We start from the raw sequence: 19,705 nt of genomic DNA, 5'->3' as shown, positions 1-19,705 counted from the left end.
TGTGTTGGTGAATCTTTTGCAATTTGTTTAATGAACAATGGAGGCTGCAAAGAAGAACGTTGTAGGTGGGATCGATCGGTGTATTAGCGGCTAAGTACAATACTTACAGCAACACAACAAGGACTACTTACTACGCCTAGCCGATGCTTGCCGCCAAACCCACGGATGAAGTCCTTCGTCGCGCCGTCGATCGCTGGAACGCAGGTGAGCACGGCTGTTGATGGGAAGATGAGGGCTGGCTGGCGTAGGTGGAGCGCTAATGTTTTTATCATAGTTCTGTGAGGTCCGGTTGCTAAGTTGCTAAATTAGCCTTAGCGTCATTAGCAACAGCATTGTTAAGCCTTACCAGGCTGAGAATTTTTAACCGTGTAGTTACATGTACATGGTTTAATAGTATTGTTGATCTTCTGTCTATCCTTCCAGTCAGGGGTTTATTTCTTTTGTTTCTATCTTCATTTGAGAACGATGCTATCACGTTAGCTCAGTAGCTAAGTGTGTCACCGATGTATTGTCGTGGAGATAAGTCACTTTAAATGTCCATTTCGCGTGCTCGCCTCTCATTTTCAAGAGGATATAGTATCCGAGGTGGTTTAAAATACAAATCCGTGATCCACAATAGAAAAAGGAGAGAGTGTGGAATCCAATGAGCCAGCTTGTACCTAAGTTACGGTCAGAGCGAAAAAAGATACGTCCATCACTGCCTCTCTAGTCCTTCACTGTAACGTTCCTCATCTACGAATCTTTCATCCTCGCTCAAATTAATGGGGTAATCGTCGCTTTCTCGGTCCGAATCTCTCTCGCTCCATTGTAAACAAAGGAAAATTGTGAGGAATATTACCTCCTGTGGCGTCACGCTACTTCCGGTACAGGCAAGGCTTTTTTTTTATCAGCGAGCAAAAGTTGCGAACTTTATCGTCGATTTTCTCTACTAAATCCCTTCAGCAAAAATATGGCAATATCGCGAAATGATCAAGTATGACACATAGAATGGATCTGCTATTCCCGTTTAAATAAAAAAAATTCATTTCAGTAGGCCTTTGAACTCTAGTCGAAATACAATGAAAAAAGACAGATGTGATCATTTACCAAATCCAAAATACGAAATATAAACTGCAATCCATATGCTTTGGTCTTTAGCCTAAAATCTGTAGCATGCTGCTAGTGGTTACATACTAATACATCTCCACATTTAGGCTTTAACAAATAAATATACAACATACAGTCGTGGTCAAAAGTTTACATAAACTTGTAAAGAACATAATGTCATGGCTTTCTTGAGTTTCCAATCATTTCTACAACTCTTATTGTTTTGTGATAGAGTGATTGGAGCACATACGTGTTTGTCACAAAAAAACATTCATGAAGTTTGGTTCTTTTATGAATTTATTATGGGTCTACTGAAAATGTGACCAAATCTGCTGGGTCAAAAGTATAAATACAGCAATGTTAATATTTGGTTACATGTCCCTTAGCAAGTTTCACTATAATAAGGTGCTTTTAGTAGCCATCCACAAGCTTCTGGTTGAATTTTTGACCACTCCTCTTGACAAAATTGGTGCAGTTCAGCTAAATTTATTGGTTTTCGTACATTGACTTGTTTCTCCGGCATTGTCCACATGTTCTCAATGGGGTTTAAGTCAGGACTTTGGAAAGGCCATTCTAAAACCTTAATTCTAGCCTGATTTAGCCATTCCTTTACCACTTTTGACGTGTGTTTGGCATGTTGGAACACCCAACTGGGCCCAAGACCCAACCTCCGGGCTGATAATTTTAGGTTGTCCTGAAGAATTTGGAGGTAATCCTCCTTTTTCATTGTCCCATTTACTCTCTGTAAAGCACCAGTTCCATTGGCAGCAAAACAGGCCCAGAGCATAATACTACCACCCCCATGCTTGACGGTAAGCTCTATTTTAAGCGGACTTTTGCTCGCATTTATTTACGATTGAAAATGCATTTTATAAAAAAACATGTGTTCTTGCCTCACATAAGGATTGTGAATGATGGGCAAAATTCCCCAAAAAGTGCACTTTCCCTTTTAAAGAATGTTGGTTAAAAGTTATCTCTTAGTTAGATACAACCAAAACCTAGAATTAACGTTTAGAGAACAATAGCATTAATGCCAAAATGTAAAATTATTTTATTTAACATACGTAAATAATTGATGCTTAGACATTTGTCCATTGACTCATGAATTGACCACGTTCTAATAGTGATGCATCGGAGAATCGATCATTTTTGCTACATCTACGTGTGACCCTAATGAGTACAAGTAGTGTAGAAAATGGGTCGATGGATGTCTTTGTGCCTCGGCGGTGTGGACACATACAGCTCTGTTACTAAAAGATCAACTTTATCTGACTAAGAAGTGATTTGTTCTTATAAACAAAACTAAAAAACGAACAAGAGTGTAGTTTCTCAAAGTCCACAGATCCAGTTTAGGGAGCTGATTTGACTTACAAATTGTTGCTGTACACCCTAAAGGCACAGCATTTGTTGGTTGTTTAAGGACCAAAAACTTTTTAAGCGCCATCTGTGTCTGCTCTCAGCATACATCTTTATATAACACTATGTTTTGCTCAGAATCCCTCCCAAGCAACAATCCCATGAGGCTACTTGCAGAAACATGCAACACCTAGTGTGCAGAAGCAGTCACACCGCTGCAGCAGAAATTTGCATTTGCCACATGTATCTCTGTTAAGAGAAGATGAGGAATAAAGATATGAACAAGGGAAAGTCTGTACCATATTTTCCGGACTATAAGGCGCAAAAAAAGGATTTATATAACCCGGTGCACCTAATGTAAGGAATAAGTTGGGTTGAGCTTACCGACCTCGATGCTATTTTATTTGGTACATGGTGTAATGATAAGTGTGACCAGTAGATAGCAGTCAAACATAAGAGATAAGTGTAGCCTGCACTATGATGGGTCTCAAGTAAACAACACCAATATTTTAAATGTTCCATTGAAAATATAGAACATTACACACGGCGCTCCAAAATCTATCAAAATGTTTTAATATGACTTTGGTAAGCTATGAAGCCGCACCGCTTGAAGGATTGTCGGCGCATTAAACATATGAGTATTATTATGGTGTTTGTATAAGGTAAGACATATTATCTGGCGTTCTGCTTTGCACAATATTATGCAAAAGCAACTTTTCTTACCTTCTGGTACCTGCTGTTTTGTATTTGGGATCTGCGTAAATCCTGAAAAATTGCGCGCCGACGCCATAGTCGATAAGCTTCTTCTTTTTCTCTATCTTCTTGTTATGTGACATTCATTCTCCACTGTTGCCATCTAAAATATAAAGTAGTGTAAAGTTCTTACTTATATCTGTCAGTAAACTCGCCATGAACTCGCGCTAAAACATACCGGTATAGTGAGTTTACATTATTCACCCAAGGATCTTTAGTTATTAGAGCATTCCGGTCGGACGGTTTTTCACGGGACACATTTCCGGTGTAGTTGTCGTTTCCGGATGAGAAGATGCTGCTCCATTATTGATTTAAGTAAAGTCTGAATGTCATTGAAACAGTCAGCTCCATCTTTTGACACTTCTTCCACTCCCGTCCTTGCACGCTACACCGCTACAACAAAGATGACGGGGAGAAGACGCTGCCGAAGGTGAGCCACGTAAATAAGACCGCCGACAAAACGCCACATCCGGAAGCGACTGTCAGATAATCTATGCAACATTTTGACCAAAGGACCCCCGTTACATGTTATGTAGACCACAAGGAAGTGTTTTCAATTTAGAAAAAAATAATAATAATATGACTCCTTTAATGTGCCCTATAATCCGGTGCACCTAATATATGAAAAAAGATCAAAAATAGACCATTCATTGGCAGTGCGCTTTATAATCCGGTGCGCCTTATAATCCGGAAAATACGGTACATATGTGGCACTGTCACATGAACAGCACTTTGCCTTTTTTTAAATATTTGGTGAAAGGCTGTTCATGATACATTTCCTTAACTGATTGTTGAGGGTAGTAAATTGACTTAATAGATTATTAAGAAATTGCCAAACATGCAGAATTTGGTTAATGTAAATATAAAATCAGCAAAACTGTGTTGTATAGTCACTATCTGGTTCTTGAAACAATAAATGGTAAATGGGTTATACTTGTATAGCGCTTTTCTACCTTCAAGGTACTCAAAGCGCTTTGACACTATTTCCACATTCACCCATTCACACACACATTCACACACTGATGGCGGGAGCTGCCATGCAAGGCCCTAACCTCGACCCATCAGGAGCAAGGGTGAAGTGTCTTGCTCAAGGACACACGGATCGTGACGAGGTTGGTAGAAGGTGGGGATTGAACCAGTAACCCTCAGGTTGCTGGCACGGCCACTCTCCCAACTGCGCCACGCCGTCCCCTTTCATACATGAATATTGGATTTCACTAAGGAGATACTCATTGGCATGATTGGGAGATATGCACGCATGAATGATTGTATTGAGATAGACAGAAAATACAATTCAAGACACAAAATGATCTCAAAGTGAAATCCACAACACCTGTGAATGTGTAAATAAAGACTTGTCTTTTAACTCATGCGCTCCTCTTGCGAAAATGAATGACAGCGCCAACCGTGCACACGATAAACTGGTAGAACTCTAGATGCAGATGAAATTAGTCCACATAATAGGAGAAGTTTTAGTAATACAGCAGAATAGAACGTATCATTTAATCAGTGCGATCGCCCCTTTTGCAAGTAATTGATGAAAACATCCACCTGGTACAAAATAAAAAAACAGATCAGACTACGAATTTGCCTGGAAATATTCGACAAAAAGTAAAAAAAAAAAATGGAGTAAAATAGGAGCAAATAAGTAATAGGATACGCAAATGGGCCATGGCACCAATGCAGGGTGTGAGTCAATACATTTTAAGGTTCTTCTTATGGTTTATAAATGTTTTTATGGTATTGGGCCTTCTTATCTTTCAGATTTGCTTTTACCCTACGAACCCGCCCTGAGATCCCCCGGCACTCATTTCCTAATTATTCCAAAAGTCAGGACACAAAGTCAGGGGATGGCATCTTTCCACCATTATGACCCCCATCTTTGGAACAGCTTGCCGGAAAATCTCAGGGCTGCGGAGAACGTTCATGCTTTTACGAGCAGGCTTAAGACCCACCTTTTTGATTTGGCTTTTACCTAATATGAATTACTTCATTGAAGTAATTCATGTTTTACTTTTTATCTTATTAGTTATGCAAGATTTTATTTTGTTCTATTTATTTATTATTATATATTTACTGTATATTCATTTTACTCTTATCTGTTTTCATTTATTTATTTTCTAATCTTCATATATGTCTTACTTGTATTTTATCCTTTATCTCTACTCATGTTTTTTACTATTTTACAAGTTTTATTATTTTTACTTTCCAACGTTTCTCAGAGGAAGCCATTTGCCTCAGGGGTTATCGGCCGTGCTGTGGGGGCGCTTTGTGTCAGCGTCCTGGTGGCCATGGTCTGATGACCTCCTGGTGCGGATGGCTCCTGGGATAGTGTTTACTCACATGTACTCAGCCATGCATTCATTTGTTCATATAGTATGCATATGTGTGTGTGTTGTTTACGTGTGTTTGTGTTTGGTATCTGTGTCCGTGCTTGCGTATGTGATAATGGGGGATCTGGGTCATCGGGGTATTGTTTTTAACTTTGTAAAGCACTTTGCGTTGCATTTCTTTTATGTATGAAAAGCACTTTATAAATAAAGTTTGATTGATTTATTGATGAAGAGAGAGAGGGGGAATTGCGGCCAATTCCAGCTCGGTATGGATGGACTAGTGTTTATCATGCCCTAAGTAGCAGCTTAGAGTGGGGCCTCTTTATAGCCTGGGAACACTGGGTGATGGGTTCTCAGTTCTCAAAGTTAAGTGCTTTGAGTGTCTAGAACAGCGCCTTATAATGTGAATCCATTGTTACTATTGTAGCGACTCCCAAACTATTACTATTATTGGTCACTATTAAAATTTATCAGCCTATTATTTTTATTTATTTTTTTTAAAAATTATGTTTATTGCAAAATTTGCAACAATATTGATTACAAATGTAGCGTATCGGAAGAAATTAAAGTGTTTATTTGCATCATTCGTATTTAGTGGCTGCAATGAGCCCCTTTTGCACTGCACATCTGCACAAATCAGGGCTTCAAACTAGTCTTTCCTCATGTCCTACTGTAGTTACAATAAATTCAAAGGCTTGTGTATATTTTGTCATATTTTCAGGTATTTTAATCTTCGTCACTTAGTTTCCTTGCTGCCAAGTATGACTCTTTATTTTTTCTAATTCCTGTCGCAAATATATACACCTCTCTGCCACTTAGCTGCAGGAGTGTGTATCGTACACACAGTGTAAACACAAATAACGGAAATCTTCTCTGCTGCTCGCAAACCCCATGAAACCTCACAGCGACCACCCAGAGGGTCCCGACCAACTATTTGAGAAACACTGGTCTAAAGGAATCATTATGTCCTTCTCTGGACATAAGGCTGAGAAGCTTCTTTCACAGGCAACCTGAGTGATCGAAGGTTTCAACAAAAACCTAAATTCACATCAATTACCATGGTAGGCATCTGTGAATTTATACAGCGAAAAGATTAGATGACCCAAAAGCCCAAAGGGCAAATACAGTGTAATGTCATGACGAAGGATACAAAGTCACACTAAACTACTTTAACCTCTGTATTAAATACCTGTATTTGTTTACATGTTTGCAGCATAATGAACTATATTTAGGCTAACATACTAAATCTATAGCCTATGTTAAGCATCATTCTACATACATGGATATGTTACAAAATCACTTTTGCTTTGTGTGTGTGTTATCTATTTGTACAAGATGAAATAACTTCATATATTTTACTGATATTACTTATTCTCTCTTCCTGGCTTATACAATCATGGCCTCCTCGTTTTAATTTTAAGCAGTTGGTTGGGCTGATCAGAGACGACACAAAAGTCATAAAGAGGAAACATTTATAATTATTTTACAATGGCCAATATTATTGTAATTATTTCACTGAGCAAAGGAATTGTAAAAAGGAAAAAATATTGACTTAAACCCCTAAAAATATACTTACTGTTTTTGTTTCTTACTATTTTTTTTATTTGTTAGCCACATAACTGTATCTTCTGCTAATTGCTAATTATCAATTACGAGAGGCCACTTGTATGTCTTGCTGAAAAAATTTCAGCAAGAAAGGCATATTTGGTCTTGACATGTGACCTTTTTCTTTAACCTAGATTTTTCAGCCCCGTTATGGTACAATTCACTTGCTCTATTATACTGCAGTGGCTGTGCTGTCCGGCAGGGTATGCGATGTCAATCTAAAATATGGAACAATAGTGGAGTTTTTTGCAGACAGGCCAAAAAGTAAATTGAAAGTGATGCGGCCCACCATGAATTCTCCTGAGTACCATAATTACCAGCCCTGGCGGAGAGAACACATATTTCTGGCCAAACACTTTTTTTCCACTATCGTGAAAAAAGGAACAGAAAAACAGTGTACTTTGGTGAAGGATATTTTAAAACTAGAAAATAACAAATGCTCTCTAATAATGCGTATGAGTTATTCTGTCCATGAAATCTCCTTGATTGTTTGGAAAACACAAAAAAGTAGCACAAACCCACCTTGTCTCTCAGATGATGTTCTGCCGCATCAATGTTTAACGGATCATCAAAATTCAACAAGTCCTGCAGGATACAAGGTAGAGCACATAGAGAAAAAGTATGTATTTCAAAAAAGACATACAGGCAATAAAAACCAACAACAGGTAGGCTTTCTAAATAGACCTCATTACTAGAACGGTATCAATATATATCACATACACATGTAAACAATATCAATAAAAAATGTGTTCGATAAAACGTTTAAAAAATTTGTATCTCCTATGTTGGAAGAAACCGGAAGTTGCAAAGCAATGTTGGTTGCATTAATCAAGGTACTCGCTCTGTGGTAACCAAGAAACCAGGAAGTAATTACTGATAAGAGTGACACGCTAAGAGTCAGTCAGGTAACAGTGTCATTATTAAGGCCCTGTCTACATTAAGCCGGATAACTCCTTAAACAAATAGTTATTTAGCCGAAGCCCTGTGTCAGCCACACTAAACCATCGTTTAAGGTTCCCCTCCTCGGATAATGTTTTACACGGGTAAGTGCGCCGTGTATTTCTTGAATCTCCGGCTCTTAGCTTTATACGGACTCATTGATCGTTTATAAAATGAGTTCGGAGAGGAAGTGACGCCAGAAAGACCGCGCCCCACACAGGAAGTGACGTCAGAAAGAACGCGCCACAGCCAGCTTCATAAAAAGCTGTATCGTGAAGCGCGATTGCAGCTATTTCGGATACAACACATACCGCACGATTGCAGCTATTTCGGATACAACACATCTCAGACGGCAATATAGCAGTCGAGCGACGGTTTTGGATAAGGCCTGGAAAAACAGCAGCCTGGTGGGATATGTTTGTCAACGAGTGTGTTGTGCCACAGGAACGGCAAGAGAACTTTCGAATGTCCAGGTCAGCTGTGATTATACTTAGCGAAAAACTTTGTCCATTTGTCAAAGGGGAGACAACAATAATGTGGGCTCCTGTGGACGAGGGGGTACTACGAAAAACAGCGAATGCATTTGGACTTGCAAAGCAGACTATCAGTTATGTATGTCGAGCGATTACTCAAAGTCTGGTTTTGTATTACATAACTACTGTGAAGCCATGGTGGTTGCGGCCGTCAAGTTCGATCGCCAATTTCAGTCTACAAGCACATGGTCCTGACCAGATATCTAGATCCCTTGATCGATTGTTGTAAAATGTTCTTTATCACATTGTTTACTTTCACACGTCCATTAAAGATATGATTCATGTATGATGGCTCAGGTGTGATTCACTACAATAGTCTAACAGCTGCTAATGGTGAGGCAAGAAAGGTTTACTGTTAAAAAAAAACATGGCAATAGTCTACATTGAAACACAGGGTAAGAATATACTTCCAGGTCAGAGGCGACAATAACGCGCACATTTTTTTTCACCAGCAGACGGAGGGGGTAGGGGGTCTTAAACGGTGGTATTGCTTGTGTGTGGACAAGGATAAGGTTAGGTGGGATATAGCCTGGATAACCTTAGGGGCCTAAGTTTGGTTGGGCCATCTTGTCGTCTCACGGTTGATTCTTCGCATGGAGTGAGAAGGGAAACTAAAAATTAGTGCTGCAGAGAACAAAGAAATTGTCAATAAAACAGCAAAAGTAACCTCGAGTATGGCAGTTTTTTTGGACCACCTGAGCACTCAGCCTTGAGGACAGCCGTAACTTCCAGGCACTGAATCACCAAAAAATAGTTCCTCTCAGGTTTCTCTATGTTTACATTTTCACATTTACACTATTTTGTTACACTTTCTTAAACTTTTTTTTTAATTTTTTTTTTACACACATTCCTTATTTTGGAACCTTAATTTTAAGAGGTTTTATTTACATGTTCAATGTGATTTTTAGAATTTTGTTTACATTCATTGTTTTCCATGGTTGTGTTGACATTTCCTTTCCTTTCTGCCTTAATAGCTGGATTATAATCAGAGAAAAGTTACATGTAATATATCAATATATATGTATTAACCAGGGCTGTCAAAGTTAACACGATAACGCGTTAACTATAATTTCCTTTAACAGCGATAATATTTTTATTTTGTGGTTAATGTTTTTGATCCTCGGCCCGTTCCGTAGCTTGGAGAAATGTGTAATGGTGTCCAGTTACTGTTAAGCTACAAATTTGAAAATAGCCAGCAGAATTGCACAAAGAAGAGGGGACCTTATAGAAATCTCAGGTCCAAAGCCATGGACATTATTGGAGTGAATGTTGCTTGGAGAGGAGGATCTCCACGCCCTTGTTTACATGGCAGTTAAGTGCATTTATAACATAAAATATAGATTGTTACTCAAACTGCTTTAGTGAGATATAATACAAGCTCAGCAGAAACAAAGTCGGTAGAGTGAAAGTCTAAAGTCACTTTTATCAAAGATTTTCATCAAAAGAAGTCCAGTATTTTCTCATTCCAATCACACACGTCTGGTTGGCGGCTTCACAGTAATAGCCAATAAAACAACGAAAAATCAATACACAGTACGATAAGGATATTCTGTTATTCTGTGTTATTCTGTGATATTTCTACCTGAATAAATGTTTTCTGGCAGATTTAAATGAAGTGTATTGTAATTGCAGCGGCAATGTGAAGGAGGAAGATTGTCTTTGAACAATCCTGTCTTCTTCTTCGCCACCACTGAGACTATATTTAACACTGCAGGTATACCTGTCACTGCCCTCTGCAGCCCACATTGGGTAATTACAGTTCATTACACAATATTAACATTGCTATGATACATTCTTTAATAACCTGTTCTGATTGACAGTCCGCAATTACAGAATGTTAACAGGCTGAATATTAAGTTTTATTAATAAGAAGGAAGAGAAGGTAAAAAAATTGTCATGCCGAGATATGAATACCATTAACTTGTACAACATGTAAAGTACAGAATATCAGAAAGATTTATTCATGCAGAAAAAAACATTACCTATAATCTTTGACAATCAAAGCATGATCGTAACAATCCACATTTTGTGTTATTAATGTGTGAAACTGCTATCTAATCATGGAAGCGTATGGAAGCGTAGCTCCTCTCCTCTAAATGCAAGTGCCCTTAAAGCAGGGATACAAATTCAAAAATACAAACTCTGGCAAGACACCAACGCACTGCAAGTAATTTTTTTATTCTCTTTAAAAAAGTGTTTATATTATTTTTGTGTCAAAAAGCATAATGTTTAAAAACATTCTCATTAAAGCAAATTAATTGTCCATTCATGGTATTAAAAACTTTAAAATGTCCATGTGGAGTACACTTATTTATGACAAAATGTTTTATTTTTTTGCAATGATTGTGATTAATTTTGAGTTAACGATGAACAATGCGATTAATCGTGATCAAATATTCTAATTTTTTGACAGCCCTAATAATATATTATTAAAATATAATTATTTTCGATAGGTCATAAAAAATATCAATATGTATCGATATTGACGGATATGCATAACATGATACAGTTTTCAGCCATATCGCCCATCCCTCGGCTTCACCAATAAAAGTTCCTGGGATTTTTTACCTACTGTATATGTTAACATAATACACTTGCGCAATGACAAAACAAAACATCAAACAACTCAACAAACAGCATGTTTTATTTTGGGAAGTGATAAAAACCTTTGTTTTTGTTATGCCAAAGCATCACTGAAGAGTGCTTTGTTGACCACACGACATATGAAGATAGTTAAAAAAAATACAGTTTTACATTTTAGGATGCTATGTGATAATAAATGCTATGTGATCATTTTTAATTAATTTGAGGCAATTGTAATGAATTTCAATTCAAACTAAAGAAGTGCAGCAGGAAGCTTTAGCACAAGGTGACACAAGGCTGGTGAAACATTTCCACTAGCCCAAAATTTAATTTCCTTTTTGTTGTTTATACTGTGTGTCGCCAACATCTCAAAGTCCCCACAATAATGACAAAGATTATTTCCCCCATGTCAAAATTGATAGCCCTATTACAGCTGTGAAGTGATAAGCAGTGACTCTCTTTTGCCTCAATTACGCCTTGACGAATATCACTGGTGTGACCTAAATACATGGACAACTTGAATTTTGCAGCTCAACATGCTGTTGGGGAAAACTCATGAAGCTACTAATATTAATAATTAACAAACCTTTAAGTTACTTAATTGGAACACATATTAGCACACATTTTGATCAGGTGATCATTGAGTGATTCCTAGAGTCCTCGTTAGTGTGCAATGGTTTGTGTTTTGGTAACTGATGTCTATCAAATTTTCTCACTCATACATGCAAAACATCCAAATGGAAAGTGTAGACAGCCTGAATGTTATTTACTGTAACATTTACAGTATATTGTATGTAAACATATAACAATGTTTGGGAATGTACCTGTACCGTGAATGAGTGTAACGTTTCCAATAATTAGCTACATGTATCATAAACTTAGCTCACTAAAGCACATAATGACCTTTTTTGACCAGTTTCAAGACACATGGAAAATACCTAAGTTAGGTACTAAATTGCTTCACAATCACTTCCAAGTGTAAAGACACATTACATTTTGAGGACAATAGAAAAAACATCCGAATGCATGAACAAAAAAACTCACGGTGAACAACGAGTTCAATCCCCAGACCACATCCTAAAAACAAAACAGAAAATTATCAACAATTAAAGTATTTGATATATACTGTAGATTTATGTGTATATGCTGGATATATATCATGTCACAGACAAAATACAATACATCCAAACCAAATGAATAAGTTAATCTCAGATGAAAACTAGTATCTTAAAAATGCTTGCTTTGATCATTTTACATGTTTAATGACATATTGTCAAATGGTAGAACACAAAATGAGGAAAAAAGATTAAAGAACAGGATACAACTGTAAATATTGAAAAAGTTTTAATTAAATTTGCATGAGATGGAAGAATATGATGCACACACATCATGTTCCAAGTCATGCATGTAATAGTGCAGATAACCCTTTAAATTAAATGTGTTCTTTTTTGTATATAGTGTTGTATTTTGTTTGGTGGTTTTAATACCTTGTCGGAAAGGAGAGATGAAAAAGAGGAAGTGGACCATATTAAAATTTCACATAAGTGCACAACGACAGAAGTCCAATTGGGACAGCACTGAACTATCAAATTTCACAACCTCATAAACTAAGTACGCAGTGTACTTACTATATATATTGAAGTGTAAGAATGGAAGTGCTTGAATTGAGACACAGCCTTTGATTAGTCAGTGATGCATTACAGTAACAGTTTCTGACTTCTACATAATTTATTTACCTTTAACGTTCTGGTGGGAGCCCATCCTGTTCCATCGATAGAATGTTCACGCAATAGGCTGCAGAAAAAGAAACAGTACCCCTCATTTGTGCATAATATTTTATACTGAATCTGGTATTGACACCAAAACCACTTTTAATCAATTATTTAATGTTTTACTTTTGAATATAAAAAAACATTTTAGACTAAATTTATTCAGGGACGCTATCACATTTACCATACATCTGCTTTATTGGCTCCTTACATGTTTATTACTTGCATGTATGAAATACTAAAATCAAGTCAAATCCAAATGTTGAGGAAATAATGATTTGATCCTCTTGTTGATTTTGTAATTGTACCCCCTTACAAACACATGAACAGTCCCATTGTTTATGGTACCTTTATAACAAGACAGCAGGGCTGGATGACAAAAAAAAATCAAGAAAAACAAACAGGAGAGTAAGAATTTGATCCTTAAGCAGAACATGACTTAATACTTGGTGGAGAAACTTTGGGGTACTCAACGTAACCTTGGTTCTTTGATAACAGGGTGAACGGGAGTGCCAATGACACGTCTGTAAAGATGACAGACAGGTCGTGCAGTGCCCATAGCACGCACCCTCCTTAGAACACAAATCATTTAAGACGGTTTCTAACCATGCCTGCAAGGAGGGCATTAAAAGTTCATGCTGCTATCAAAGAACCAGAGTTATGTTGAGTAACCCAAAACTATTTATCTGATATCATTCAGTGTTTCACTATCAGAAATATGGCCATCTACTAGATTGCAGCCAAAATGCTAAGCTTTCACAGTCTAATGCTGTGAAGCTTACATATGCAATAAAACCTCTGTATCCAGCATTGCGTGCGCCACGCACGATCCAGACACATCTTGACGATAAAACTTCCCAAACGCGTGAGGTGTAACCCAGCTTGTTGCCACAAAGATGTCCTGTATAGAAACCCTCCAAACACAGCCCACAATGCAGCCACACCTCTCGTGGAATGTGCCCTCGAACCTGGAAAGGGTTGCAACCCCTAAAAGAATAGGCCAGTGAAATTTGGCCTCCACAATCCAGTGAGACAGCCTCAGTCTGGCTTTCCTCTATAAAGTGTGAACCGTGACCTAAAAGGCTAATCCACTCTTCTGAACTCTGCTCTTCTTGTAACATACTCATGCAATACCCTCACAGCGCACAGCAAGTTAAGCTTCTGCTCCTCCATTGTTGAAATTAGAAGAGGATGAAAAACCCTCAACTCCACAGTGGAACACCTATAAGATGACTACACACCCTTAGGCACAAAAGCAGGGTTAGGCCGCATACAAACCCTTGTCAGCCCCAAACCAAATTGTAAACAAGCTGGGCTAATTGTGAAAGCCTGCACGCTTTGTTGCAGTCAAAGCGAACAGCAACTGTCTTCAAAGAAACACATTAGATTTCCACATCATCATTTGACTAAAATGGATGATGTGAAAGGGCCTCCATCACTACAGACCGATCCCATGGGGGACCAAGGACCAAAAAAACATGAGTTTTTTACGTGCCCTCCTCATAAAATTGCATACCAAAGGGGGATGCCCAACCGGTTTATCTCCAATGCTCACATGGCAAGCAGAGATGGCCTGATTGTGGAAAAAGCCTTCCCTCCTTCCACCAAATCCTGCAGGACACATACCAGGTCCACCGCTGAGCACTGAAAGGAAATTATGTTTTTAAACCATTCCTCAAAAACATGCTACTTAAAAGGAGCGCGTGGAAGCGGCCCTTGCACTCTTAATGGTGTAAATTACTTGATCAGGCTAAACTGCAGCAGTTAAATTCCACCTTTCACAGGCTGGGATATGTTAATTAATCATCATTCACAGTTAGGAGTAAACGGTTCACATTAAGCTCAGTTTTAGCTGGATATTCAGTCGTTACCTCTCTCTTCATTTGAAATTTCAGGTCTCATCACGCACCATGCAGTGGTGTGGTGTCCAGTGGGGACATTAGGGCAATGAGAGATTGTCTGCTCTCAGAGCATGATCAAATACATTTTGCCATGACAACATTCTCACAGTTCTCTGCAGTTTCAGTTCATCTATCAGTTGGTTGGCATGGGGTCACATCCAAAGGATGGGTGGACCAGCAATACATGGAATCGCAGCTCTATGCAGAGAAACAGACCCAAATCAAAAATAATATTACTTCAAAGTCAGTTTGGCAGCGGGGATGGTGTAGAGTCATATTCACCACTTTTCATTCTCGAAGCATAGCAAGTGAAGTTGATGCCACAGAAGTGAATTGTGGTTTCATTTGACCATGTGTCTTTTTAATCAGGAGAGCATTGCGGGCACTGCAGGATCCTAATCGATGCTAACAAAATGTGTGATCAATAGTTTTATGGTATGGGGTCCAAGCTCCCTTGAGATAATTATGACAAGAGTATAATAGAATGGGGCTTTGTTATTGTACAAAAATGAAGTGCAAACCTTGCCAGTGACATTATAATAAAAACAAAATAACATAAAACATTTTAAACCACAATAAAAAAAAAAGTATTGCATAATTTTACATTTGGAACAAACTTTTGCACCAGGTAATTGCAACAAAAACATAAAAGTCACAAAGATGTATTCCACATCTTGTTTTAAACTCAACTTTGTTTTGTGTTAAGCGCAGAAAAAATTTAAAATATGAAGCGCCATTCCCCCCTCTTTTAGTTTTTGGAGATGAATGTTGCCCAACTGCCTAGTTAGTCTTCATATTACTAATGGTGTCGTATACCTTTTGTAAACTGGGTGGAGCGACCTTGTCCTCCTTCATGGGCTGTTGGGCCACTTGGTCAAGGGCCTCCATCTCGGGCATGGTGTCCCTATTCAGCTCCTCAAAATGTTTTTCTCCATACAGATCTGCATTGAGGTCTCCAAGCAGGATAAGCTTGTCCTTCTTAGCTTCCTGTGTTAGGATGTTATTCCTGGCAGCTTCTTTTACTTTGTCCAATGAGTCAATAATTTGGGCGTAGGCTCTAACAACAGTAGCCTTCGGGCATCTGAAAGCATCAGGTGAATTGTCATCAGTCCACACTGGGAGTTTGGAGAAGTGGTTGATGAGAATGTTTTTATATTGGGGGCTCCTGGGTTCATCATTAGTTTTTCAATTTCAGAAAGAACCGTGTACCCGCTTTCTGGTCCTTCAACTGCCTTAACCTGCCAGTCTGGTTTCAGAGTGGAGCAGCATCAATCTGAAACCTTCACAGCTTCCTTGCAATGATGGAAGTCCGCCATTGAGCACTGTGTTTATTGTCCATTAAGATCCACACATTCCATGTTCCAAAGTACATTGTTTTCTGTTTCTGACCGTTGAACTGTGATCCTTCTGGCTGCGGTATCCCAGACAGGAGTGTTCATGGAAAGCTCTTTTTGGGACACCTTTTCTAGCCTCTCCCCCTACTTGGGTGAGATTTGTGGATTCTTAATAAGACTGCTATATCGTGGGTGAAGCTGTCGAGAAGCTTTTCCTGTCTAATTCAAGAGCATAACGACTGATTCAAACACCTACCGCCTGTCTGCCAGTTTGTGGTTAGGAGCTGTCTGACTTCACCAACCCTGATCACCACCAGGACTTTGATTCAAGGTGTTCGACATAACCATTTAAAACAGGAGGGAAATCTTTTAATGTGGGGAGACTAATGCACGGTCAGCCTCCACACAGTCCTTGGTAACGAATGAGCCAGGATCTAATGCATAGAGGTATTCACTTTGTACAATTTACCCGCTTAAGAAACTTATGCAGTCGGCTCCTCTTTTCACCCCTCTGTAAAGGAGGCTAGCCAGCGGCGGTATATTAAAGCAGGGAGAAGCAAAATGAAGTGGCATGCAGCCTGCATTAACTACAAGCACTACTACTCCGACACTACTGCACTGAATGCATCACACACCCTGTGTAAAACACACCCGATAAACAAAAACACAAAACGTACAACAAAAAAGGGCACCGAAAGAACGAGCAAAGAGCCCCTGCATTAGAAATAACCAGCTCCTACTGTAATTCTGGACTGATCGCCCACTTTCCTCAGAAACATCCTTACTCCATGGAAAAACTGCATCAATATACATGAATTAAAGATGCACCAACAATCAATTTTTAATCGAATCGTAGCTCTTGAATCGTAATCAAATCGTGACGTGGCCAAAGATTCACACCTCTAGAGAACAACGGATCTGCTGACAGCCAGCCTGCAGTCTCCCGTGTTATTCCTTCTTGTCTCAAATAAATACTCCCATGTTTATTTGTTCAAAACATTTTACACAAGACTGATTTGTTAACATATACTAGTAGAACGTTGGATTAGCCGCTAAACTCTGACAAAAAAGACGGCACCATTGAGATATTACTACTTGGTTTGAAGAAACACAAGAAGGTAGAAATTGTAAGATAATGTATTATTTTTACATTGTCGTAGCATGTGCACAATAACTTCAAAGAACACTGACATGTGACATGGAGTTACAGTATATAAATGATGGTAAATGCAGCTTTTTTGATGCGCCACACAAGGTCTCCACTTGCAGACATACTCAGAAAATGGGTTATAAATGTGAATGGGGAACAAACTTTGCACCAAAACATATCTGATACATATAATCGACACCAATGTTTTATAACCCTAGGGCCGCAAACGTCCCCAAGAAAGCCACCAAAAAAATATCCTTTTTCAGCTTTGGTCCTATGAGCCGCAGTACATAGTTTTGTAATACACCTTTCCACCGCTTGTGGCAGTGATGACAATATCAAACACAAGAAGTCTGAGGAAAAAGTCATAGATAAGTTTCTTAGGTGCAAAATTATGACTGAAGTGGTGAAGCTGTATTTTCAATTTCACTTTAATATTATTGACAGTTTATATATATATATATATACACAGTATATAGTCAAGGTTTCGGTGGTTTATCCGTTATACAGTGCTCAATATCCGGGTAGAGCGGAATCCCCTGACGAGCAGGGAAACCTGCGAAACAGGCTTGTAGGGATGATATAGCCTCTGTGTTTTTTCCTGACCTAACGTATATATACACAGTATATATATACACAGCCTTACCTAAGCGTAAGGTGTATGTGGTAAATGAATAATAACCTTTGTGATTAACACATGGTTTCATATAATTTGACAAGGTCGTTAACGTGTGATACTGCAAGGCAAGTAGGTTCGATATAAATATGAAATATGATTCAAATCAAAAGTAAGATGACTAATAGTGTTAACATTTGAATGGGCCTCAGGCTTGAGGTCAAAATGGTTAAGAGGACCTGATATACATCACACGAAAGAGTGTTACATGTATATTATAATCATTATAGGTCCCCTATATTCATCATCTTAGTCATATTAATGAACTTGGTATTATTATAAAATTGGTATTATGTTTAACTTGCATGTCACAAAATTCCATAAAAATAAAAATGCAGTGTTTTTTTCAAAGTATTATTTCAGGCACATTTTAAGGACTTTAAAGAACCAGCCCCATTTCAAAAGTACCAATTTGCTCCTCAGTGTAAGTTCAAATGTAAACAAGCTTATCTTGAAAGGCTCTACACGACTCAAATCCATTATTATTGCTAATGGAATAATTTTTTTCCACTTAAATACAAATAATTTATGACCTTTAAATAAAAACAATTTCAGGATGGTTTGCTGATTATGTGTCTCTCTATTAAAGTAAACCTACCATAATCATTAAGGACTGCTGATGTCTGAGGTATGCCTGCTGATTTTGTAAGACTATTTATGACAAACTTACAAAATCAGCAGGGTTTCAAATAATTATTTCCCCCACTGTATGATGCTGAATGTCCTACCTCAGGCAGATCTCTCCACTCTCAGTGATATTTGGATGCCATATTCTAGTCAGACATTTCACTTTTGGAGGCTGGAGAAGAACAGAGAAAACAACAAACTTTAGAGATCGGAAAAATGTGTTGATTAAATAACCATAATTGAATACTAAATCAACCCAAACGCCTGAATGAGGCAGGAAATATGTACCATATGTTATTTTTCTAAACAAATTAAAAAACATTTTTAAAAAATGATGACACATTTATAGTGATAAAAAAGTAGGATTGCGTTTTTAATAAATTGACGATCTTACACTGTGCAAAATATTCATCAGTGCACAATGCAAACATTTAATACAGTGCATCACAGCACTTAACCTTTTCCACATTTCATATTACGTTACAGCTTTATTCAAAAATGGAATAAATTAACTTTTCTCCACAAAATTATACACACAAATACCACGATGACAATGTGATAAAGTTGTTTTAGAAATTTTTGCAAATGTATTAAAAATTAAAAATAAATCACATGCATGTAAGTATTCACAACCTTTGCTCACTGTTAATTGGTGATGGACCTCTAACAACAATTACAACCTCAAGTCTTTTTAAATACAATGCCACAAAATTGTCACCACCTATTTTTGGGCAGTTTCGCCCATTTCTCTTTGTAGCACATCTCAAGCTCCATCAGGTTGGATTGGAAGTGTCGGTGCGCAGCCATTTTCAGATCTCTCCAGAGGGACTCAAGTCTGGGCTCTGACTGGGCCACTCAAGGACATGTACAGAGTTGTCCTGAAAACATTCCTTTGATATCTTGGCTGTGTGCTCAGGGTCAATGTTGAGTTATTTCAAAACATTTTCAAAACTTTTTCACACTGTCATTATGGGTTATTGCGTGTATAATTTTAAGACAAAAACAAATGAATGTATTCCATTTTGAAATAAGGCTGTAACATAAAGAAATGTGGAACAGG

The 19,705-nt window shown here is 38.0% G+C and overlaps 1 protein-coding gene across 1 annotated transcript in view; it reads right to left on the bottom strand.

The window, feature by feature from the left end:
• Nucleotides 1-19,705, bottom strand: part of ube2f (ubiquitin-conjugating enzyme E2F (putative)) — a 54,660-nt gene that overhangs the window by 13,623 nt on the left and 21,332 nt on the right. Inside the window, exons 6-9 of the mRNA XM_062067624.1 lie at nucleotides 18,747-18,817; nucleotides 12,925-12,982; nucleotides 12,233-12,265; nucleotides 7,656-7,718 (exon numbers count right to left, since the gene is read on the bottom strand). Of these exons, the coding sequence (XP_061923608.1) occupies nucleotides 7,656-7,718; nucleotides 12,233-12,265; nucleotides 12,925-12,982; nucleotides 18,747-18,817 (225 nt within the window). The remainder of the gene's footprint in view (nucleotides 1-7,655; nucleotides 7,719-12,232; nucleotides 12,266-12,924; nucleotides 12,983-18,746; nucleotides 18,818-19,705) is intronic.

The sequence above is a fragment of the Entelurus aequoreus genome, linkage group LG13 (genome assembly GCF_033978785.1).
Source record: "Entelurus aequoreus isolate RoL-2023_Sb linkage group LG13, RoL_Eaeq_v1.1, whole genome shotgun sequence".
NCBI lineage: Eukaryota > Metazoa > Chordata > Actinopteri > Syngnathiformes > Syngnathidae > Entelurus > Entelurus aequoreus.
The sequence above is the reverse complement of the archived record's forward strand: the minus strand, read 5'-3'. Positions and strand labels throughout refer to the sequence as shown.